Source organism: Phodopus roborovskii, unplaced genomic scaffold, assembly GCF_943737965.1.
Source record: "Phodopus roborovskii unplaced genomic scaffold, PHOROB, whole genome shotgun sequence".
NCBI classification, from domain to species: domain Eukaryota; kingdom Metazoa; phylum Chordata; class Mammalia; order Rodentia; family Cricetidae; genus Phodopus; species Phodopus roborovskii.
The window spans coordinates 41,320,556-41,346,315 of record NW_026125281.1 but is presented as its reverse complement, the minus strand read 5'-3'; the positions used below and the strand labels follow the sequence as shown (position 1 = coordinate 41,346,315).

The 25,760-nt window shown below is 47.8% G+C and overlaps 1 protein-coding gene across 4 annotated transcripts in view; it reads right to left on the bottom strand.

Moving 5' to 3' along the window:
• Yap1 (Yes1 associated transcriptional regulator) overlaps positions 1 to 25,373 on the bottom strand; it is a 79,493-nt gene extending 54,120 nt beyond the window's left edge. For all 4 annotated transcript variants that reach the window (XM_051199161.1, XM_051199179.1, XM_051199170.1 and 1 more), the window contains exons 1-2: positions 25,049 to 25,373; positions 22,360 to 22,607 (exon numbers count right to left, since the gene is read on the bottom strand). In XM_051199161.1, coding sequence (XP_051055118.1) covers positions 22,360 to 22,607; positions 25,049 to 25,330 — 530 coding nt within the window. In that variant the 5' untranslated portion in view covers positions 25,331 to 25,373. The remainder of the gene's footprint in view (positions 1 to 22,359; positions 22,608 to 25,048) is intronic.
• Between the last annotated feature and the right edge of the window lie 387 nt (positions 25,374 to 25,760).

Sequence of the window (25,760 nt, the reverse complement as noted above, 5' to 3'; positions counted from 1 at the left end):
AACCTCTGCCCATCAGCTCTGTGTGCTGACGTGTTAAAACGGAGAAGAGAGCAAGGCATCTAGACTGTGGAACACACCCAAAGAAGCTATCTCCCATTTAATCTAGCCCACCGTAATACAAAATTTAAAAACAGGTTCCATGTTCAGTACTTCCTGAAGACACAGAATCTTTCTCAACACCTCATCTATCACACAGAAGATAGCAGCTCAAACCCATTCACAATGGGCCTGGCAGTAGCAGACCAACAACAGCCTACCTACAACACATGACACTCGAGTTTCATCCCCAGCACAGGAAAGAGTACCCACACCCCTTACAATGTCTGCCATGAAAGAACACAGGAACTTCCTGTCTTCAAGGCACTGAATCAAGTGCTAGCTTTGTGCTAGTGGGGTCAAACCCTGCTAAGTAGAAGGATTCACCGTTCCTCAAAACAAAACTCAACACGGAACCAGCACGATTCGGCATACCTACAAGTGGGGTTGGCTCCTGGCTGTCATGAAGAAGTGACAGCAGGGACTCACGCCGGGGGAGCCAGCCCAAATGTCCCTTAGCAAAGGGACAGCAGAAAGCGGCATACACAATGGAAGGCAGCCAGGGAAAGGGAAAGCTGGCCAGTGAGACGGTCTTAGGGCAGAGGCACTGCTGTCCCGTTTTAAGGACCCAGGTTGGAGCTGGGGCCCTCTTGGTGGAAGGAGACAGCTATAAAATTTTTCCTCTTAGCTCCATGCAGGGGACACAAGCACAAAAGTGTGTGTAAAGCACATAAGCTTGTCTAGACCAGCAAGTGCTCTCACTTAAACCAGGCTAGCCTTGAACGTGAAGCAATCCTTCTGCCTCAGTGCCAGTGGGCGTGCGCACACGCACGCACGCACGCACACACACACACACACACACCCCTAAATAAATCAAGTTTCAAAACTAAGTAAGAATGACAATGTAACACATACATGAAGGTAAACAATTATAGACTATCAGGATGAGACTAAGTAAAGGTCACACTTGGTAGCCAGGCTGCAGTGGCACACGCCTTTAACCCAGCACTTGGGAGGCAGAGGCAGGTGGATCGATGCGTTTACATTTACAGAGCGAGCTCCAGGATAGCCAGGGCTACACAGAGAAACCCTCTCTCAACCCCCCCCCGTGTGTGTGTGTGTGTGTGTGTGTGTGTGTGCGCGTGCGTGCGCGTGCGTGCGTGCGTGTGTATCCCATTCGGATCTGCTCTACTTAGGAGCTGCTAGTGGCGACAAATGTGACCTTTTACTAAAGAGCTGTTGGGTAATATCCAAAGTCTGTAATTAAAAGAGCCCTGAAATACACAGCCAAGTGTTATCCATGAGCCACAAGATAAGGAATTATTTATTTGTTCTTTTCACCTCCCTGTGTTTTCCAGGCCCCACCCCCCACATTAAAACTGAGTTACTTGAACAACAAGAAACTATGACAGAAAATAATTAAAGATACTTCAGATACCCGTGTGATGCCCAGAGAACATAAAATACTATATTCAAAAAACACTCTCAGGAGAGGACTGTGATGCAAAACCCCAGTACTTGGGAGGCTGCTGCAGAATGACGGCTTCCAGCTAAAGGCTAGCATGGTTTAATTGTAAGTTAATTTAATTCTCGAAAAAGAAAAAGAAAGAAAATTTAAGAGGGCAGGCCTGATTTTCAGAAAGTTTGATGACAAGATGAAGCAGAGAAAATTCCCAAAACTGTCTTCTGACTTCCTTGAACATACATGTACACACACATCCCTTCCCCTGCCCCCCCCCCCCAGTTTAAAAGTAAAAGCAAACAAACAAAAGAATCCCAGGCCCAGTGTGGTAGGTAACACACACTTAGCAATCCCAACACTTGGCAGGTAGAGCATCAGGAGTTCATATAGCCATCCCTGAAAAGATGTATGTCTCACACACCCACAGAGCATGTCCCCCACATCCCAGAAGCATCCCAACAACTCCAGATAAATGAGTCCCTTTTAAAGAAAGAAGCAGATCAAACAAACCCAAAGCACATAGGCCAAGCATGACTAATGCTGTATGGCTGCCCCAAACTTGAAGCAAATACTAGGCATCATCAACCCTCACACTCACAGAACCTTTAATCTGCCATTGGGTGTTTTGTTTCCTTGATTTTGGATTTCTGAGATAGGACCTAACAATGCAGATTTTCATCTCCTGCATAAAGGGCTGTAACAGATGCACTCAAACCAGCTTTCAAACCAACACTCCTGGCTCTTCAAAAGCCTCCCTGCAAAGGCTTGCAGGCAGGAGCAAAGTTTAACCACTTCCAGTCAACCCTGGGGCCCAGACTTCCCCAAGGCCAGTATACTGCTCTGTTTAAAAGACTAAAAAAGTATTCAAAATTGGCTGGGCAGTGGTGGTACCTGCCTTTAGTCTCGGGTCAGTCCTTGAACTGGAAGCCAGCCTGGTCTACAGAGTGAGTCCCAGAACAGCCAGGACCATATAAAGAAACACTACCTCAGGATGGATGGATGGACCGACAGAGACAGACAGACAGGTGACAGCTAAGCAAAAACGGAGAGAAAGCCATCCAAAAGTCTGAAGTTTCAAGTCAGAGCAAACCATGCTAACTACTCTAAAATAATCAAGGATAGCCACGAAGTTAATGAGACAAATGGTTTTAAGTAAATATTGATAAATATATGCGTAAGATGATGGTGAGGCGGGTCCCCTTTTAAAAGACATTTTTCATTCTCAATCTCATGGCGACCCTCCTCCCTTAACTCGCAAGTGCCACAGTTACAGTCAGGAACCACCAACTTGGCAAGACTGAAATCAGGGGTAAGAGCTCTTCAGTATTACCAGGTTTCATAAAGAACCAACAGATGGACACACGGTCACGCTAAGGACAACTCAATGACATCATAAAAGAATAGAAAAATAAAAACACCAGGGAGGACCTCCTTGTGTGGAAGCTGTTCTTCAGAAGCTAAGGTGTGGGCCTGGAGGAGAATCTGAGCTTTCTGCTCACTTTCTGTTGAAATCTATACTGACTACAGCAAGAGAAGTTTAATATTTCAAAACTAGAAGAGACCCTTGCAAGACCACTTGTCAAACCTTACACAGGAAGTTCCTTTGTGTTCTCTTTACAGCCAAAACAGCCCCTGGGATCTGTGTGTGCAAACATGGCTGTGCCCGGCAGGGTGTTCTACCTCACCATGGAATCATTGTGATGAGACTAAGAAGAAATCCAGCAAATGAAGAGCTTCTGCTAAGTATAAACTGCATTGTAGTCATATATACTATGGCTCTAGCCAGGCATCTGGGTTCCAGAGTACTGACTCCAAACCCTGTATCCATCAAGGTTCACTATTACAATAGCCAATCACAGAGCCCCAGCTTCCTGTGGCTCCATCACCCAGAGAGCGAGGAGAGGGAAGCCTCACCTGACTGACTAGGTATATATATCTACCAGCCTTTTTATCTGGTTTGTGTCTTCTTGGTATTTGAGGGATGCCCTTCATGCCCAGCAAGGTTACTTAAGCAAACCACAGCTAAGAAACATCCTAATTTCAGAGGTAATTATCAAAGTTACACAATCAGAGCTGAAGGCATGCTAACAGGAATAAGCACCAGGGACGTGCCAGGTAAGACCGTGCACACCTCCAGCCTTCACACCTCTCAGGTGCTGGCATTACAGGGCATGCCGGTAAGTTTAAGACCACTCTGCCCATACAGTAACTTCCAGGCTAGGCTAGCCCGGACTGCCTCCCCTCCCCCGGCCCACCCCACCAGCAGAACTTACAAATTCCTCAGTCTTGAAGATGGGGATGAACACGGTCAAAACACATTGCATGAAGCTCTCAAAGAATCAAAGTACTATATATTAAATGCCTTGTAAGTAACCTAAAGTTATGTGCCTTAATCATCAGTTGTGTAAGCTTCAACTTCCTGCTTAGTTTGTGGTTTTTAAGGCTCACGTTTCTGAGTACCAGAGGCTGAGATGTATGTTGATTATGTACTGTCCCACCTCCCATCAGACACTTTCCCCAGACACTTTCCGAGCCCATGCGGATGAGGGACACTGGCATTGGTGGCATCGCTACTGTTGGAGAAGCCTCTTTCCTCCCCCACCCCCACCAGTCATCCATTCAGAACACAGCAAGGGCAACATGCTGTGTCTCAGGTGCTGACCCGCGGTGGGGAATGCACTGGGCTCTAACCACTGCAGAGAACGACTATTCTTAGGAAGCAGCAGGGTTGGTTCTGGCCTCTGGACCAGAGGTCACAGTCTCACATTTCAGCCTGAGCTCCAGCTCCCAGTCTTCTGAAGTCCACGAGGGTTTAACACTGCCGTCACTACCACATAGCCTGTAGGTCTTCACATCTAAAACATGGTGCTCAGCTTTCAGGACACTTGAGGCAGGAGAATCGTGTGTTTGAAAGCAGCCTGGGCTACAAAGTGAAATCTTGCCAACAGAGAGGGGGGGGGAGGGAAGGAGGGAGAGACGGAGGGAGGGAGGGAGAGAGGGAGAGGGAGAGAGAGAGAGAAAGAGAGAGAGAGAATGGACACACTAATCTTCCTTTTAAACAAAAGCCCATGCTTAGGAACAGTTAAAGAGAGAGGCTGTGTATGTGTCTTGGCCAAAGGTATGATAAATGAATTATATTTCTTAACTATACTGACACATGTTTTTAAACACAAATCTATTCTAAAAAGGTCCGGTTAATACCAGCCCTATTCAAAATAAGCTTCTGGTCTCTAAATATTTCTATTAAACAATTTTACTTTAAGCCAGGGTGGTGAACTAAAAATACAGGCAACATTTTTGCAGAAATGAGAGAGCCTATCAAGTGATTTCATGTAGACAGTCCACAAGCACACGACTCAGACAGGGAGGCACCAGGCGATTAGCAACCCTTTACAAAAATAGATAAATAAAGCTGCAATGCACAAGCTGTCATCCAGAAGGCTAGGCTGTATTCCTGAAAGGGCAAGTCTATTCTGTGCTTGAAGAGGCACTTTTAACAACCACACACTGGGAGACTCTAATTCCATAGACACAAAAGTCAGCCAGCAAGTTTCCTTAAGCAGAACTTGTTTCTCTACCTACTATTACTAATAACACGGACAACATTCCACATCTAGGCCATGATGAAACTTGAGCTAATCCTATACACAAATTGAGAAGACTTGTAGGATTTCTATTATGTGCAGCTAAAAAGGTTATGTTCAAAGCATTATTTACAATGGGTTAAACAGTGTTGCTTGCCTCTTGCTTAGAAGTGACCTGGTTACGACACTCACCAATGGCAGATGCCTCTCTACAAACACCTCAAACCCCCCCCCCCCACGTGTTTACCTCATCTGAGTCAGGACAGGTGAAAAAAGCCATTCCTTGTGGTATCAGCCCCAGAGGCAGGCAGGACATTCCAACCGGACAGTTCCACTGAGGGAGTTAACGTGGCACTCATCAGTTAAGTGCCTGCAGCATCAAAAGCAAGAGGTGCTCCCAGAGTTCAGATCTCCAGCACCCACGAAAAAAGCCAGATGTGGCGGGCACATCTGTAACTCCAGTGCCGGGTTTGCATAGATGCAAATCCCGAGAGCTCCCTGGCCAGCTAAGGTTTCACCAAGTTCCAGGTTCAATGAGACACGATCTGTAAAAACTAAAGTAGACGGACTGATGGACGGCTGAAGGATTGGGCTGTACTGCTTTTTCAGACGACCCACATCAGGCTGCTCCAGCTTCACAGGACAGCTCAATTCTGGGTACAACCCCCCTCTCCCGGCATCTGGGAAGTTATAACAAATGCTGTTGTTAGACAAGATGGCACAAGTGTTTAACCCAGCATTCAGGAGGCAGATGCAGTCAGCTCTTTAGGAGTTCAAGTCCAGCCTGGTCCAGAGAGACCCCTTTTCTCAGAAAGAAGCAAGAATAAACGTCCAGACTGTGAATTCACTTCTTCCAGCAATGATATGAACGTGCAGCAACGTAAGCCTAAAGGAACCCTCAGCACTTTCTAACCACGTCTAGGACTGGTACAGGTGGCCCAGAGGGCACCAGGCTGTGCTCAACCGAATGTGACTTCTCCTTTAGTCACTCAGTCAGCCCTTAAAAGCTAAGCAGTGAAGGACATTTATACAGTCCCTTAGACATTACACAGCACTCTCATGCTGTATAAAATGAAGGAAATATTTATCTAACGGAACAGCTGAGCACAGGCCAGGAAAAGGAGATGAGGGGAAGGAAGAGCTGTCTACCCAGTCGAGGCTTCTAAAACTGTCGAATGAGGCTCTACCTACGCTGAGCTGGGGGTGACAGGAGAGGGTAAGGAGGACTTGCCCATTCACTCCACCACTGCCTGAGAAGGCAGAGTGACTAGGGAGCTCTGAACGGCAGCTAAGGGACGTGTGGATGCCTTGGTTTACTTAATTTAGCAAGTATCTGTGCTCACTTAAGTGAGACAGATTGAGAATGAGGCCCACAGGAGATACAGAGTTCTATCTGCCCTACTCTGAGGAGCTTGTCATGTGACAATCCACAGACTGTTTACCCAGACCCGGAGAAGGAAACCGTCAAAAGTTTAACTCCCAAGTCTTATTTTTTTTTTTTATAGTGTGATGAACACGTAGTTGATATGAAATTATTTTCCTAAATGGGACAAATTTCCTAATTAATGTTTTTAGATTAGCACACTCGCATTTCCTTGCTTAAACAATGGGCACGGCCCCCTTCTACCCCCTGGCCACTCAGCAACATTTTCATGCCTCTATGTGAGACGAGCTTTTCTTTCTCGGAATACTTGCGTTCTCACCAGGACTATACTCCAGAAAGAGGCTGGCTGTCTGGTCAGTTCACGGCTTTTCCTCCACTGACGACAGTTCTATCGCAGTAAGCTCCCAATTACCCCCCCCCCCCCCCGCCGTGGCCATTACTGAGTTCCCTGCTTTAGGATAGATATGCTTATGCACCTCTGACTTATGCAAGTACACCTCTGACTTATGAATGCCCGGCCTTAGCTTTTCTTTAACCATGTGTCGCCCCTAGGCTTTTTCCTTTTCCTTACTCTGTCTTTCCTTCTTACTCTGTGGCTGCCGAGCACCCTCTTCTCCTCCCCCCCCCCCTCTTCCCCAGATCCCCCCTAGTTACCCTCTCTGCACCGCCCCCCAGCCCTGCCCATTTCTCTCTCTTGCCTTCTATGAGCCGTTCAGCTCTATTAGACCCGCCAGGTGTTTTAGGCAAAGTAGCACAGCTTTACAGAGTTAAACAAATGAAACATAAAATAATACAACACACCTTTACATCATTAAACAAATATTCCACAGCCTAAATGAATATAACACACCTTAAACTAATGTTCCAGCAGAGGCTGCGACAGTTGGACCCCTCTGTGAGTCTAAGAACAGGCTGCTTTACATGGGGTTATAAGCCATCCGGGTCTGTAAGTGAGAATCTACCTCAGAAAAGTTACATATAATTTAAAGGAAAGCGGTGTAAACTCAACATCATCAGAAAATGAAACCCTCAGTTTGATATGTGTATAGAAATCTGGGAAACAATTGGCTTTCAGAGTATTTCAGAGTTGGCCAAGTTCAGTGTTAGACATCTTGATCCTAAGATGTGAAACAGTGGGTTAGGACAGTACCTCCCTCTCTCTCTCCCCGTGACTCTTTCTTACTCTGTGGTTTACTCTTAATAGTCAGTGGCTGCTTGCCCTGCCTCTTGACTTCTGTTTGATTTGATTTAATCCTGTTTACAATACTCAAGCAGAAAGCTCTCAGATGGAAGGTGTATGCTAGGGCCCAACCACACCACAGCCAGAAGCAGGTTTTTCCACTAAACGAAATTGTGGGGTTCACAATGTGATCGACATTTATATCAATCAGGAGAAAGTTAAAATTGTGGGTAGTTAGAGAGTACAGACTGCTTCGTGCTGATCAGACACTGTCATCGTCACTTCACATGCTGCTCAGGCGGCACTGTCTCATGAGCTGGCAGGCACTAAAGTTAAAAAGTTGCCAGGCATGGTGGCACACACCTTTAATCCTGGCACTTAGAAGACAGAGGCAGCCTGATCTACAGATCGAGTCCTGCAACAGTCAGGGCTACACAGATAAACCCTGTCTCAAAAAAACTAATAAGAATGTACACTGAAGGTAATTTTAAAAGTGCGCGCGCGTGTGTGTGTGTGTGTGTGTGTGTGTGTATGATAAAGGATGGAACCCAGTTACATTTGTTTAGGGTTACATAACTGTCCAGATTTCAAAACTGTACTGGTTATATATTATAAGAAATTGCCATAACATTTTGATTATTCAGAAAAATTTCAAGCCTTTAATTTAAATAAAGTTTGACTACATAGGAGAAAGAATGCACAGGAGCTAGGAACTCTACAATCTAACTGTCAGCTGGGGCCTGTCTTTACTGTGGACTCCTATGGGGATAGAAACAACAGTAGTAAAAAATCCCTTCACACACTATTCTTCATAAATACCTTTGCCTCAAAATTTTATTGTGATATTTCAAGCACATAATTAAGACTGGAAGAATTTCAAAGTAAGTAGCTCACACATCGATAAATTCTACCCATATACATTTTGATGAACCTGCTAACCTAATAAACTTAACTCTTGCTCCCAAGAAGTAACACCATGTGGACATGGATTAAAAAGTGAACACTCCTCAGCTTCAGGGGGTGGGACAAGTTCTATTAATAGAGCAACTTGGATTCAAGCTGCATCTGGGCTGAGAATGCTAATGTGTTTCGCCTCCAGCATGGGCTTGGCCTCACACACTCCTGGTGAACAAGTGCCTGCTTGCCTGAGGCCCTGAAACACACAGCACCAGAACTACATTTCTGTAGAGCTGGTGGACTCCAAAGTTTGAGATAATGCACTTGTAGCATCAGGACCAGAAGTGTTCTTCACATGCTGTAAGGCTCAGAGATACCAACTTTCCAAAAGGGGTACTTCAACAGGTTGCCTGCCCTTTGCAGAATCTGAAGGGTCAATTCTCAAACTCAAAGGCCACAAATTAAAGTCAGGAGTGTGCAAGGGGAGTGAGTAGACTCACCACCACCAGGAAGTTCCATGACTCAGTAACTGCACAGTGCTTCTGACACACAAAGGGGAAGAGAACAGTCTGGATGGAGTGCTGGAGTCTGCCGATGGAGGAAGAATCATGACCCCTCCAGAGAGCTGAGACTCAGGGAAACCTGACTGTTGTTCGAGACAGGCTTTCTCTGTGCAGCCCTGGCTGTCCTTGAACTAAGATCTATCTGCCTGCCTCTGTCCGCCTCTGTCCTCAGTGCTGGGATTTAAAGGCGTGCGCCACCACTGCCTGGCCCAGTTTCAGGAAAAATCTTATCTTTAATTGAGGGCAATAAGAATTGGGATCTTAAAGTCACAGCGCTCATAAAATGAAATCCAAGCTCAGAAGATGGCTACACCAGTGAAGTGCTTGTCTTGCAGGGGATAAAATCCCTCTGGACCCTCAGAACTCATAAAAGCCGGGTGTGGTGGTGCACACCTGTAAACCCAAGTGGTGATGATACGGAGGGAGACAGGAGGGTCCCAGGGAGCTTGCAGGCAAGCTAGCTTACTTGCAAAGTTCCAGGCACGTCAAGCAAAGGGTAGAAGTCACCCAAGGATCAACGCCAAGGCTCTTCTCTGACCCACACAGGCAAAGTGCGAAGGGCAAAAGAGACGGAGATTAATGGTCTCATGAGGAGGCTGGAGAGAAGGTTCAGCAGCGAAAGGCCCTTCTGCTCTCGCAACACTGGGTTCAGTCCCAGCACCCACACTGGGTGGCCTAACCCCCCCTCCCCAGTTCAGGGAACTCACCACCTCCCCCTGCCTGCACACCCTGTACATACACTCACATGGACACATACACATTCATTCCTAGAAAGGAGATCTTCTAATGAAACTTTCTGAATTCAGGGCAAAAGCTCCACATCCCAGAGATAAGATTAGTAAAGTAAACAAGCACAAGAAAGATGCATACATCGGATGCCCACAGCCATTCCACTGTGAGCACAGACACTAGACTCTTACCCACACACATTAAGTCCTGCATTGGCACATGAACCCTGCAGCATCACTGCTTAACCTCATGCTTCTCAAGCCAGCAGTTTAGTCATACAACAGAACCATACCATGGTGGAAATACCTGCACTTAGCCAGGCCTGGTGGTCCAGGCTTATAATCCAGTCACTTGGGAGACTCATACCATGTACAAGGCCACCACGGGGAACTTAAAAGTATGTCTCAAAATAAAAAGTGGAAATTGGGCTAAAGATACAGTTATGCTCTACAGTGGCTGCCCAGACTGCAGGAATTCCCACATGCAATCTTGGGGGGTAGGGAAGGAAGAGGGAGTCACTGAACTCTCACAGCAAGAGAAGGGGAGATGCTGATATTCACAAGTCTCATAAAACTGATCAAAGGCGCAAATTAGACCCCAGTGCGGTGACACCCGGCATGCGATGCAGGTCTGTAATTACTAATAGTTCCAGACAGGTCTTCAGAGACTTGGGGGGAGGGGCTGCTAGCTCAAGGCCAGCCTGTACTGTCACCACCTGTCATCCTAACACTGAGGAGGAGGGAGAGGCGGAGACTGCCCCCCCCCCCCCCAGTGCTCCCAGGGCGCCCAGGCCTTACTGACAGGATAGGAGTCTCGAGTTCCAGAACAGCCTGGGCTACACAATGAAGCTCTGCCTCGAAGCTCAGAGAAAGGGGTTGGCCTCACACACCCGCAACCCTGGATCCCAGCCGTAGGACGCAGAAGGTGGTCATCCTCAGGCTCACAGCCAGCCAAGGATACAGAATGGAGATGGGAGGGTGAGACAGAAGAAATGACAAGAAAATTATAGAAGCCAGCCTTGGTGACCCTTGCCTGCAATCCTTTATGCTACCTGGGAGATGGTAGCATAAAGACAATCAGGAGTTCAAAGCTAACCTCAGCTACATGGTGAGTTCAAGACCAGTCTGAGGAAAAAATACACAAAGTAAGTATTCTGATGCTACTGTTTGAATGTGAACTGTCCCTACAGCTGCCCAGCTACCAGCTAACGTTTGGGGAGACTGGGACTTTGGGCATGGGACCTATGGGGAGAGAGTTATGGTTGGCGGGCTTTGGCCCAGGCTCTCTGCTTACTAATTAGCTGAGACTGCCAGGGAGCAGCCACACCTTCCCCACGATGAAACTGCGACCTGATCAAACCCCCCTTCCCCTGCAGGTACCGTAATGATGGGAAATTAATACTGCATGCTCCACAGTGCTTCCACAAAAAGGTGCCACCATCAAACTGACAACTCTGGAGACTAAGGACAATAATTACACCAGGACTAATTACTGATATCAACCAGGATGACCACTGACCAAGAAACTTCAAACTGACCTGCAAATCTAGAGGTGACCTCTGCTACAGAAGCAAAAAGATGCCTCTTTAGACAGCCATCACCTAAGGAAGCCCACGGGAGAAACGGCAGGAGTCAACCTATGAGAGGCCCCCCCCCACTAACATTTAAAACAGCCTTGCATAAAGGCCTTAGCTTATGAAACCACGGAACACATGTGAGTGCAAAGGAAAGTACTTAAAGATCCAGGAAGAGCCTGAAATCCCCACAACTTGAGGTGAGGATTGCTGTGCCAGACTGGGCTACACAGTGCTAGAGATCAGCCTGAGACAAACACCCAGTCCTGAAGACACAAAAGGAGCAGGAGAAAAAAACAGTAACTGCATCCAACGAACAAACTCAGAGTGTCATCCCAATGGGTTTCCTCGGTGGAAGCCCACTGTGTGGTCTGAGGTAAAGGGGCTTCCTTGCTGGCAGACAGCTACACGCTTGTGCAACTGTATGCAGATACACATACGCCACCCCACGCCCAGGCAATGTTTGTTTTACAACGTTTTCATTAATCCTGTGCAGCACGTCTGTGTGACAAGCACCTGTGGAAGTCAGAGGACAGCTGTGAGCGAGGCAGACAAGTGCCTTTCCCAGCCAAGTTGGCTTTGCTGGCCCACGGATTCTCAACAGGAACACACAGTGCTAACTCAGAAGTGGAGCGCACAGGTAACGGGGGCAGGCTTCGTCCTCAGCCACCATGGCTACTCCTTCCAGCCCTGAGAGCTTGGGTAACTACTCCAACAGGAAAGCCCTTGGCCCACTCCAGCTGGATGAGGTGGTCACCTGAAGCACACCCAAGCTGCAAGATTCAGAAACAGTCTGAACATGTGTAGAGGAAAACAAACATCTGCATTTGGGCAACTCTTCACCACTTTTGTGGGAGATTTTTTCATTTAAAAAGCAAACACGAGAGGTGGCGCTGTTACCGAGATGGCGATGGGTTCCACGAAGTGCCCGCGAATGTCTACTTAGAAGCCCATACTCCCTGTCCTGCATGCTTCATTAATTCCACAGGCTCATAGTCACACTAGTCAATATTTCTTCCCAGAGTGTTTTCTGTCAACAGCCACGGCCCTGAGTGGCATCCAGCCTCTTCCGGCTGCCGCCCAGCGCCCCAGTGACTAAGGTGCTATGCTTCTCTTTAAAGCAGTCTTAGGCCGCCAGCCTCCACGTGAAGAGATCCGAATGCCTCTGCCTCCCGCGTGCCTACCGAGCCAGGATCTTCTCTTTTCCCAACAAATTTCCCAGACTCCCCCAGAACAAAATGCAGATGGGACATAGCTGACCAAGACAAATTTAACTCCAGAGTCCTGAGAGCTTCTAAGATGGCCTCTGAAAAGGTCTCCATGACCAGTGGTTAAAACAGAGGTACTAGTTGAGAAATTAACAATAGTCCACTAAGACCAAGTATAAGCTACTTGGTTGAGTTAGCCGTAAAAAGCTTTGGGGCAAGGGTGGGGTGGAGCGGGGGGCACACTCAGCTGGTAAGTGCTTTTTCAAGCATGAGGACCTGAGTTTGATCCCTAGAACCCAAACAAAAAAAAGCCAGATACCCAAGAGGGGAGGTCTGGACAGGTCCAGTCCCTCAAGTTCACTGGCAATCAGCGTAGCCTTCTCAGAACACCTGAAGATGACATGTCTGTTCCCCACACACGTATGTGCACCCCAAAAGAGCATGCCCAGAGAAAGCAACACAAGCACCTGAGACTAGAAGCACAGACAGTTAAACAGGCAGCAACGCCTCCCCTCTCGTGTCTGAGGACACGTGTGAACACAGGACAGGAAAACCGAGGGGTCCTCTGCTCGCCCAGCACCTGTGCTCACACACAAGGACGACTATTTGTGGTCGTTCACAAAGGAGAAGTCAGCTAGAATTCCATTCCTTCCTGGTTAATGAGCACCAACTGTATGCAAGCACTGTCTTAGGGCAGGGAGGACACCTGTGTCTCACAGCTTATACGAAGAGGTTAAATAAGCTTGGTGTGACTGACGGGCTTGTAACCCCAGCACTTGGAAGGCCGAGGCAGGAGGACTTCTAGGAGTTCAAAGCTAGACTGGGCTGCACACTGAGCTTAGGTGGGACCCTGTCTTATTCTTAATAAGCAGGACGCTTGCCTTTGATCCCAGCACTTGGAAGGCAGAGGCTGCCTGACAACCTAAGCTCCACCCCTGAACCAAGATAATAGGTGGAGGGAACCTCGTCCAGCAGGTTGTCACTTGACCTGAACAGACAAGAATGACATAAATATAACTTAATAAAGATAATAAGAACCTTCCCGAGTTGGGCAGTGGTGGACACACCTTCAGTCCCAGCATTTGGAAGGCAAAGAGAGGCAGGCAGATTTCCGTGGGTTCAAGGCCAGCCTGGTCTACAGAGTGAGTGCCAGGAGAGGCTCCAAAGCTACAGAGAAACCCCCGTCTTGGAAAAAAAAAACAAAAATCTTTCCTGCTCAGAGCAAAAGTTGAGGTGTACACATACGTTCCACACAAACGGATCTAGAGGCCGTGTTCAGTCACTGAGAACAGCCAAGACCATGGATGAAGTAACTGGGCACCAGTGTCAGACCATACTACTCAAGTCCACTGGAGAGAAGACAGAAAGACCATCAGCTAGAGAAACAAGCTATGAGCAGAAATAACAAGACACCAACATCCCAAGTTTGGCCAGCTTCAGGGTGCTGGTGTGTGAAGGTAAGCAAGCAAAGGAAAGTTTCAGGAGGTGAGCGGGCCAAGGGATTCACAGTGAACGCAGTAAAGGGGCCTGAAGAATGGTCCATCTTCTCTCTGGGAGTTTGAGGGTTCGCTTATACTCCAGGCTAGCTTGGAACTCAGTATGCAGTTCAGGCTGGTCTCAAACTCACAGTACTACTCATGCCTCAGTCTCCCAAGTGCTGGAATTACAAGCACATGTTACCATGCCTGCAAAAAGTATCTTTTAGAGGGACAAAAACCAACTTTAAACATTAAAAGTCAAAGTTGAAGAGGTTTGAGGGTTGATAAGAATCCAAAATCTGGCTGAAGAGATGGCTCAATGGTTAAGAGCATGGGCTGCTCTTCCAGAATAGCCAGAGCCCTGGTTCAATCCCAGCACCCACATGGCTGCTCGCAACAATTAGGAACTTCAGTTCATGGGATCTAACAACCTCACATAGACACACATTAAAAAAAAAAAAATCATTAAAAAAGAAAGAAAATCAAAGACCTTGAACTAGCAAGGATATGTAAAGAATCCACCAGGAACTAGGAAGCCATTTCCTAGACAAAGGCAAGAGGCTGTACTGCAAAACCCTGAGGGGCCTGGGTCTGTCTGTCTGTCTGTCTGCCTCTCCCTCTCTCTCTCTCTCTCACACACACACATCTTTAACCACTAATTCTATATAGGAAGTGTTAAGGAGTAAACACCTAGACTCTTTATGAAATTTCAGAACACAAAGACAACAAAATACTAGAGTTTCCAAGGGTAGAACTGGAAACTAGAGTAAAGTACAGCCCTTAAAATTCCATGGAAACAAAACTTTGAATTCTTGCAACTCTGCTAAGAGTTAAGAGTCTCAGTCACTCTCTGTGAATCTGCAGTAGTTTTCGCAGCAAATTTCTGAGAAGTGAGCAAAAAAGTATGAGCAAACCAGCGGTGGGCAAATAGAGTCCAGTGAAGTACACAAGCCGCCTGCAATGACAACCATGGCTGTGCCTCACAGAATGACTCTCAAATACAAGTCTAAGTAGTCCAGAGGGGGACACAAAGAACTCTTGGTAAGTGTTCAAGGAAGGCAAAAGAAGTAACAGAGACACAAATGTAAGGGGAGGGGATTAATAATCCTAAAGGAAATATAAAATCTGTTTAGAAAAGTCAGCTATCGGAAAAACCCAAATGGTCCTAACAATGTAAAAACCAAAAGAAATAAAGATTCAGTAATTCCTCTGGGAGGACCATGGAAGGACGGGCAAAGGAAACAATACAGCATTATTTTATGAATACGACTTTAGGAGGTGAGGAAGGGTGCACTAAAATGGCTACCACCCAAAGCTCACACACACAGCCAGATGTGGGGGTAGCACCTGAAATTCTAGTACTGGCCAAGGGGCTAGAGGGGTCCCGGGCTCCAGAAAGACACAGAGCTTACCTCGGAAAATTGACTGGATGTGGATCTCCAACCCGCACACGCACGGCCCACCAAACCTGCCCTAGACTGATAAAGGGAGAAACCACTGGAAAGGATCAGAAGTGTCTTGCTAGAGAGAATGCAAGCCACAGCAAGGCCACTCACTGCTTTTACTGTTGCCTTTACAAAAGGACTGCGGACTTTTCTAAATTGACATGTTCAAATTAAATTTTACACTATTGGTTCCTAAATAAAACTATGGGAAAGGAGTATCGTGAAATACTCCTCCGGCAGAGCCAGGTGTGCCCTCATGCATTCATTCTCTTCAGTGACTGTCCAAGAAACTAGTGAGCCTTACCTCTGTAACTAAAAACACACTTCGGATTTGCCATGAAGCCTGCCCACCTAGGTGGAGGGAGGAAAAGAACCAACTCCCACATGCTGTGACCTCCACCTACACACAACGACTAAAATACATGTGTACACACAGACAGACGTGCACATTTAAGATATACACGAATCAGGGCAGTTCCACACAATAGAGAGAAAGTGGGGGCAGTGTCATAAATGCAAAACAATTCCATCTTTCTTTACAAAAAGCTGGTCTACTATTGCCCCACCTCTCAGATGGCTGGGTGGGCGGTCCTCTTCAAAGGTAGCTCCAGGCGACAATCACTGCAGGGAACCCAGGGAGTTATCTTGGTGTGAAGGCAACACTCTAAAAATCTGACCTACTAGAGTAGAGTTCCAAGTCCAGACCTTAGTTAAGCTTTCTTATGTGTCTCAAAAAACGTACCTCTCAACTGGGCATGGTGACACGCACTGGTAATCAAAGTGACAGAGAATTGGCAGGAATTCAAGGTCACACTGGGCTATAAGAAGGAGGCAGAGTACCAGACTAGCCTGGGGTAATCACTCGGCCTTGCCTCAAACCAACAGCCCCTCTTTTTAAATATATTTCATCACACAAACTTAAACAAAGAAAAGAAAACCTCCTCAAAGTAAAACAAGAGGGAAGGTCTAACCAAATACTCCCTTCATTTACCAAGTCAGGCCGCAGCAGAACTGACGGTGTGTCGCCTCACAAGAAGCACATGACAGGGGAGGCAGCAGCACCTGGTGGGTGGACCTAGCATTCATTACAAGGCTCTGTCCCTCTACATTGTCCTGCTAATCTGAAACACTGCTCAAGAGAACAGCTTATCATTTGGTAAGTTAGCAATTACGGCTCCTGCTAACAGCCAGTCAGGTAGAACTACCTACCTAGCCTAGTCCAGAACATCGAGGGAGGGAGAGGAAGACCCTTCTGGGCTTGCTTTTGGAGGAGGTAAGTGCCCACATAAAAGAGTTGTCCTTCTGAGGCAGCCACAGCTGTTCCCAGGAACCCTGCGCTGAGGTACTGGTCCATAAATCCACCAAAGTCCTTTCGTGCCTGGACTCAGAGGGAAGGGCTGCATCACTCAGTTACAGGCAGTAGAGGCTCTTCTGTAAGGCTACTCAGCCATTACCACACCTCCATGCTATCACAGGCAGCAGCAAATTAAGTCTGAATCTTCCTAAGTCATAATTGACTTTATGAATTACTTCATTTTGATTTGCCCTATGCCTTAAAATTCCAACATACTGGTGACTAGCCGGCTGGGTTAAGAGCTAACCTCTACCCCATAGCCTGAAGATGAGGGGTGGGCAGAACAGAACAGTTTGGGTCTGATTTTCATTCTAACTACAAAATAATGTTATTTCTCTACATTACTAAAAGGAATGATTTCACGGTCTCAGGAGGGTTTTATTTGCTTTCCGTTGTTTGGAAGTGTCAACTACTGGTGGTGTGGTGATCCGATCCATACCTTTAAATCTCATCAGCACTTGGGAGGCAGAGGCAGAGGGATGGATCAGGGAGTTCCAAGTCAGCCTGGTCTCTAGAGTAACTTCCAGGACAGTCAGAGCTACACAGTGAGACCATACCGTGAAAACATCCCCTCCCCCACCCCATCCATAAATTGTCAATTACTGAGACACTACTTAGGCTTTTGTGGGGATAAGTATTTTTGAATGTTACTGTTTAAAGAACATTAGCTTCCTGTACTGATATTTCGAGGCATTTTAAACATGTAGTTTTTTATTTAAGCAGGTAACATCAGGAATAGTGTATTTTCCCCCTAAAAAGTAAATTACTTATTTCTTCTCCTTGTCACCTGCGTCCTCCTCCCATCCTCCCTGAGTCACTTGGTGGGGGTGGGGTGGGGACACCGGCCAGTCTACCCAGAAGGCTCATCCCAATAGCAAGAACAATAGCTGAAGGACAGGGAATGCCCTGTGTTTTCTACAGGAGTTTGCAGCTTACCCAGTACTCAAGCTACTTATTCAGGCTTCACTCTGCAGCTCCCTAGGAAAACAAGTCCTCTGCACAGAGGTGTGCAGTGTGTGCAGCCCTCCATTGAGCAATCGCAAGAGAGAACAGAAGGGCCAATTACAACGAACAGTTTAACTCAATTCCTTTGTGTGCCGCATAAAGCAGAGGAGACACACGCCTTTAATCCCAGCACTCGGGAGGCAGAGGCAGGCGGATCTCAACGTTCAAGGCCAGCCTGCTCTATAAGGTCAGTTCCAGAGAAGCCCTGTCTCAAAAACAAAACACCCACAAAGAAAAAAAAAAAAACGGGGGTCAGGGTGTGGGGCCATATAACTGATAGAATAAAGCTACTGTACTTACACTTGACATTCATGAAGTACACTCAGGAGGCAGGTACATTCTCAACTGGTATACGGCTAAACTAAATGCTGAGTAACTCCAAAAAAATCTGAGAATTTAACTTTTTGAAATGTTGGAAAGAGATACTCTAGCAATTGTCACAAACTTTTTAAAAGGTCACCCAAAGCCACAAGCTATCTGCCCTTTTTCCTATCTTTTCTTTTCTTTCTTTTTTTTTTTAGAGCAGGGACTATTTTTTGAGGCAGGGTCTCTATGTAGCCTGGTTGGTCTAGAGCTTGCTATGTAGACTGGCGGGTCCCAAATTCACACATCCACCTGCTTCTGCGGGGGTTAAAAGTGTGCACAACCACAGCTGGTTCCTCTCTTTTCTGAACTGACCATTACTCTGTGTTCATGAGAGATGGGACAGACTCAGACACACACTACAAATGGGGCTCGTGTGGGGGTCAGACAACTTTGGGGAGATGGTTCTCTTCCTACCATAGGATCTGGAGAGCAAAGCCAGGTCATCAGTTTGCTGAGCAGGCCTTTACCCACTGGCTTATCTGAGCCTCCTACCCAGCCCATCCTAAGTAGGCTAGAAAGTTAATAGAGCAAACCTGGTACTTGCTATATACCAGAACGACATCCCCCACCCACTAAAATACTCTACACTTTTAAATAAACCACAGCCCTACGAACTTGAGACTCAAAGACTAAAAACATTGCAGCTGTCTCTATTCAGAAAATGACAAATGAAAACATCCCCATAGAAAACTCTTTTTAAAAAAACTGTCAGAATATTATTAAGACAATGTATACCCACAAACGTTATTTATTAAGCCACTAGATCACATTTGGTACATCAAATTATAACACCTACATAGTTTCCAGTAAGTTCTTTGTACTTGGCAACGGTCACAAGGTACCAGATTCAATAAAATGAACTTGAGAAGTACACGCACTCCTTGTAACCAAAGACATTATAGAATGCTAATTCAGGAAGTTATTCAGCAGCGCATAAAAGAAATAGGAAGTTGTTGACCAACTACTTGAAGAACTATTTCCTGCAGGGAAACCTGCAGAAGCGCTGAGGTAGAAAGAGAATTGAGTCTTTTAAAATACTCAAAGTACTGTGGTGAAATTGGTTCCAAACATTAAGTGTGGTGACAAAGATAAGGCATCTCCAGCGACTACAGCTTTTTTAGGTACAGCATAATCTCTAGAGCCTGGGTCCCTGTCCAGGACAGAGGTGCTTGTAACTAACACACACACACACACCTGCCATTTGCCAATATAAAGTCCAAGGCTCTAGAACTCACTGGCCCAGGACTGGCTTTAACAGCCACCATGGTAATTAGGTGGCCTTGAAACTGGAGGATGGGCCAACAGACTTCAACACTGACTTCACTCCTCTCCAGTCATAAGGCAACAATTAGCTATCCCCCAAGTCACCAACTCTCTCAGACCTCTCAAGTTACAACACCTTGCCAGCTTGGACCATTTGTGCTCAGAATTCTTCCTGTCATGCGTACATCTCAAAAAATGACATACTTTGTCTGAGTAAATACCTAAAAAGATGAATGAAAGGTGTATCAGCTGGAATTCAGAAGCCGGTCAGACCTTCCTTCCACGGCTGGCTGGTATCCTTTTGAGAGGTTTTTATTAGTTATGTATTTATGCACCTGTGGGTGTACATCGAATGTGGACACACCACAGCTGAGTCTGTAATGTGCCAGGGCAATCTGAGGAGTCAGCTCTCCCCTGTCATAGTGTGGGTCCTAGGGCTCACACTAACCCTGGAAGTTATCCTCAGGATCTCACACAAAGTTGCAGACAAAAGCAAAGTATTGATATGCGAAGAGAGATGGATTCCAAAACCTAAGATAAAAATAAATTTTGACACAATAGCTACTTGGCATCAAAGCTTAGTTTACCATCATCTCTGACTCAGTCAGGGCAGATATTAATTTCATTCATCTGTTTGGTGCTCAACGGCTCTTTCTCTTTCTGGCAACTACACGGTACACAACAGCAGGGGGAAGCCAACAATGGAGAGAAAGTTCTGTTTCACATCACTTCTCCAAACCGCGTATTGTTCATAAGGCATTTCCTCTTCAGAAAAAGCAGCTTCGTAAGACTACAGCACCCCGTTCTCATAGGCCTCCACAGGATCTTTACCACACCCAGTGACTCAGCTCACCTGCTGTGACTGTTCAAGCCACCCCTCAGCGGTGAGTGACCTTCTACTCCTAAGAGCACAATGACTTCCATGGGCAGGGGCAAAAGTAATAACCGTGCTTTTGGATCCTGCCAATGTTGGCTTCCTAGGCAAAGCTTTGCCCAGCCCACCCCCCTTGGCAAGCAAGTCTAAGTTTGGTGTGGTTTACCTTCTTCCCAGCCCCCATGAAAAGAGGTCAGGATGCTAAGTAGGGGTGGAGCTAAGTGTGGAACACCCCTCAAACCCAGCAGTTACTTGCCACAGGAAGAATTACGGAAATAATAAGGTTTATTTCTGCTTAGAAAAGATCACTCCCACAAATAACGAAGATGCAAACAGATGTCACCTACAAGCAATTTTAAGAAAACACAAAAGAGAAAAAGCATCACAAATGCTGCTCTTTAACCTTCGGCTCAGAGCCACAGCCACAACTGAAGGCCTGGAGGCTATTAAGCTGTTTAACATCACCCCAGGTCACCACCAGACACAGCGGGGAGGCGGTCGGGGCTCTAAGCCTTTTCTTCCCTTCAGGACACCCAGGCCCCTCTTCCAAGCAGACTTGGAAGTCTGCAGAGAGAACAAATGATCTCCCTCACGTGGATGAATCTGCCAGGCTTGTGAGTACTTTCCTCTCAGGCCCTTTATTGTTTCAACCTGACCCCTTGAAACGAGGACCAGGACACCAGAAAATGGTTTTTGTTTTGTTTTTTAAGAAAAACTTATAGGGGAAAAATGGCAACAAAACAAATGTGTGTGGGGGGAGGGGTGGGATGGGGGGGATGCAGAGAGGTTTCCAAGATCAAGATCAAAATCTCTTCTTCCCTTGTCCCCCTGAAATACAAAACTCTGTATCCTTACACCAAAGCAGTAACCCAAACCTTTAATCCTAGTACTTGGGAGGCAGAGGCAGGCAGATCTGAGTTGGATGCCATCCTGGTCTACAGAGCAAGTTCCAGGACAGCCAAGGGATACAGAGAAACCCTGTCTCAAAAAACAAACACACACAAAGTAGCAACCCACCCAAGACAAGCAACTGAAAATACAGACTTGGGGGTAGCTCACAAACAAAACAAGTTTGTTACTGGTGTTCTCTGGCTGCATTTACTTCAGATGTCAAAACAAATCTGCATCAAAATGAGCATTGTTCAGCATCTCAGCCCAATTAACCAACTCAAAGAACAACAGAACAACCCCCCACCCCCAGTCTGTAACAACCAGTCTGAGACAGCTAGCATATTCTAAATTCAAACAAGCCCTAGAAAATTAGCTCTACCTCCAACTTCAAAATTAGAGTGAATAAAATTCTATTTTGTCCTTTTCAGATGACTGTAAAAGACACCCCGTGGCCTTGCTTCTGATTCCCAGAGAAGGTGCAGCTCCTCAGGACCTGCAAGCCTGTAAAAAGTGTGCATGCCTGGAGGCCAAACCTAACATAGGTGTTTTCTTCACATTGTGAGGGAAATAGCTGTTTAATGACAGCAAAAGGCAGCTTAACTGACTTGTTTCCCAAGGGGAGTAAAGCCACCTCTTCCCCAAGTCCTACTTACTTCCTTTTCTAGCAATTATTTATTGGAAAGAATACATGAGGTCCTGGGTTCAATATTCAAGACACAAAAAGGAGCGCACACTCTCACAGAAAATATAACGCATGACAGTCTTGCTATTTAAATTTTTCATGGTATTCTGTTTTGTGCCAGGCTAATTAACAAATCTGGCACAAACTCAAAATGAGATTACCCCATATTGCCACAAAACAAGTGTGCAAAAAGCTCTGAACCAAGAGCAGACTTTCCAAGATGGCCAACACCAAAGAGGGTGCCCACATATACACAAATGGAGGAGAGATGCAGAGCATTGGCAAAGTATGCTTGTTTGCCATCCTAAGACAGAGGTCCATCTTTAGCACCAGCAAAATAAACGTCATTCCTACACTGCTGCCTCCCAGGGTTATCTTCACTTACTTTAAGAAGTATCTCTGACCAGACGATGTCTTGGCCATCTCCCAGCCTGCGGGCAGCGGTACATCGTCAGGGATCTCAAAGGAAGACTGCCGGAGATGCTGTGCTGCAGGGGTAGCGGCTGGACCAGAGACCACAGTGGGGGTTAGAGTCCCAGGAGAAACGGCCCCCAGCTGCAGGGAAGCTGGGGAGGAGTGAGCACGGACGTGCTGTGGAGTCAGACCTCCTGCAGTGCCCGCATCGGTACTGGCCTGTTAGGAATAGTAAAATGAGGATTTACACAACTGAGGCAGCAGCACCTACCCCCAAATTCAAGGCAAGCAAATATCTAAATATCAAAAAGCAAACTTCAGTGTTCAACTTTTGACGCTAAGGAACGGACCACTTTTAAATTATGCAAATTTAACCTACACCATAAATGTTATTTTACTGAGGAGCAGTCCATCTGAAAATAAGTTAAAAACTGGGCATTTTAAAAACCCATTTTCAAAAAAACTGAGGCAAGAGCTGTTATTTGGTGGCAAAGAACATGTGTGTTCTATACACACCAAAATAAATAAATCAGTTCATTTCCCAAGCAGTATGGTTTTTTAAAAGTCCTAGAGCAAAACTCAGGGAATTACTGTGCACTTTTCCCATTCTTCATTTTAAATAACTAATGCCCTCATCCGATACTTTTTGACGGTGAATCCATAAATTAGGGGTTTCTATCTTTCCTTTTTATTTTATGTGCACTGGTGTTTTGCTTGCACGTGTGTGTGTGAAGGTGCCAGATCCTTTAGACTTGGAGCTACAGACAGTTGTGAGCTGCCACGTGGGTGCTGGGAATTGAACCTGGGTCCTTTGGAAGCACAAGTCAGTGCTCTTCAGTCTAACGTTCTCCCCACTGAGCTATTTCGGCTGTGTGTGAATCAATAAATCAACCATTATAAATTAATGAACTCAAAGGCTCAGAACTGCAACAATGCAAAAAACTAATGAGGCCAGACTAGTGTTAAACGAGGTATCAGAAATGAACTGGTCTTCATTTCTGTAAAATATAGTTTTTCCATGCCAGAAGCGCATAGGGGTATAAGGATTCTCAGGCAGGAACCTGTTGACAATTGTTTACAATACCTAATCCTTTTATTATAATTAGGATTTATCAAAAACGTTTTGACTTCCTAGATTCATGAGCATAAGGAGACTTAAAGCTCCACAAAGGCAGGGGCATTTCTGGGTTTCAGATCAGATTAAATTTAGGGCTAGGAAATCATTAGCACCCAGAAAGGGTACATTTCTCGATACACAGCTCTCTTAAAATGCTAGTCAGAAGGCAAATGTGCCCCACAAACGGCCGGGTGGAAGTCGGGTATTACAAGTACACTTTCCCGTGGTCGTTCCTACAAAATGGAGCATTCAATCTGCGTGTTCCTTCGAAGTTTTCGCGGCCGTTCAAGATTGCTCGCCAACATACATTTAGCTCAGTGAGTCCAGAAACCCACTTGTGGGGGAGGGAGTAATGAACTAAGTCTTCTGTTGTTGCAAATTAAGTGTTTAGGCTAGCGGCTAAATAACCTTTCCTTCCTCCTTCACTCGGCTTTTTGTAGCCGAGGTTAATCGAGCTTTTCGGAGCTCCAAAAAAACCCTGTTCTGCCGCAGGCCTGCCTAGGAGGGGGGCTGGGACGGGGGCGGCAATTCTTCTTTCCACTCAAGTTACAGCCCGAGTGGGCTAACGACGGCGGTGTTTGGAAAACCAATTAAGTTTTGGGCAAAGTTCCTATGCTGCTTTAGCCTAAAGCAAGGTCTTTAAAAATTAAGTAATTAAATGGAGGGGAGGGGGGAGCGACACTAAAGAAATCTACCAGGCCCTATCGGAATGTTCATACTTTGAAACGGTTTCACTTCTGTGTGGGATCCAGTTGGGAAAACAAGCAGGCGTCCTGGATGTGGCTAAGCGGCCATGTTCACATCCGCAGTCAGTTAAAGAGCAATGGCGAGCCTGGAATTAGTCATTGCTTCCCAAACATTACCTTTAATCACAGTTGAGCCCGGCAGGACTCGGCCTATGAGTCAACCTGCAACGCGCTCTCAAAGGCCGGCGCCGAGCTCTCTCCGCGCCCAGAGCGCAGCCCAGTTGCTGCGCAATGCCCAGATGTGGCCAATTTAAAAGCTCTGGGGCCCAACGGTAAATAATAGGTCGCGATCGGGGGGCGGGCGACACGTGAGCCCAGCGAGTGGGACAAGATCCCGCCCGCCCGGCAGCCCGGGTCCCAGGGCACGGCGGGGGCGAGCGGCGACCGGGGGGGGGGGGGCCGAACCCTGCACTCGATCGGACCGCGCCGGGGCCGAGAGCGCAAGCTTCGGAGGGGGAGGGGGAGGGGACCGAGCGAAGGAACCAGAAACTCAATGGACCGGTTCAACCCCCACCCCTCACCAAGCCGCGCAAACAAGGGGGACAGTAAACGCGGCGCCGCGGGAGGCTGGGCGGCGCGGGCAGCGGAGGCGGGGTGTCGCCTGGCCGGGGTCCCCGCACGGGATGCCGCCCCCCCCCGCCCGCCCTCCCCTCCCCTCCCCCTCCCCGGCGAAGCGAAGGTGCGGAGCGGGGCGGAGCGGGGCGGAGGCGCGCTCATTGTGCAGCCAGCCCCCCGCCCCCGCCGGCCGCCGCCCCCGGGCGAGCCCGGCCCCGCGCGGCCCCACGCGCCCCCGCTACCTGTCGCGAGTGGGACTTGGGCTCGGGCGGCTTGAAGAAGGAGTCGGGCAGCTTGCGCAGCCGCATGGGCACGGTCTGCGGCACGTTGGCCGTCTTGGGGTTCATGACGGCGTTGAAGAGCGCCTCCAGGTCGGTCTCCGAGTCCCCGCGGACGTGCACGACCTGGTGGCCGGCCGGGGGCGCGGGCGGGGCCGCGGGGGTCCCTGGCGGAGGCGCGGGCGCGGAGGGCGGCGCGGGCCCCGGCGGGGCCGGCTGGGGCGGCGGCTGCTGCGCGGGCTCCATGGCTGCGGCCTCGCTCGACGCTCGCCCGGGGACGCTGCGCTCAGGCTCGGGGCGCCGCGTCGCGCGCCCGCATCGCCCTGCACGCCGTGCCCGAGGCCGCCGAGCCTTCCGTGCCCCGCGCGAGCTCCCTGGGCCCCGGCCGCCGGCCGCGTCCCGACTGAGACGGAGACTTGGGCTCGGGACGCCCAGACTGAAAAGTTGCGCGGAGCGCCCGCCCGCGCGCCTCGCGGGCTCCGCCTCCTCGTCGCTCTTCCTTCCTCTGCGCGCCCGCCCGCACCGAATCTGCGGCCCGCGGCCCCCGGGGAAACTTTCTCTGCGCCGCGCTACATTCCTGCGGACTCCGCGGCGCACGTGACCCGGAGGCTGCGGCGCTGCGTGCGCACCGGCCGGCCTGGAGCTGCCTGCGCGGCCGCGGACCCGACCCCCGCGG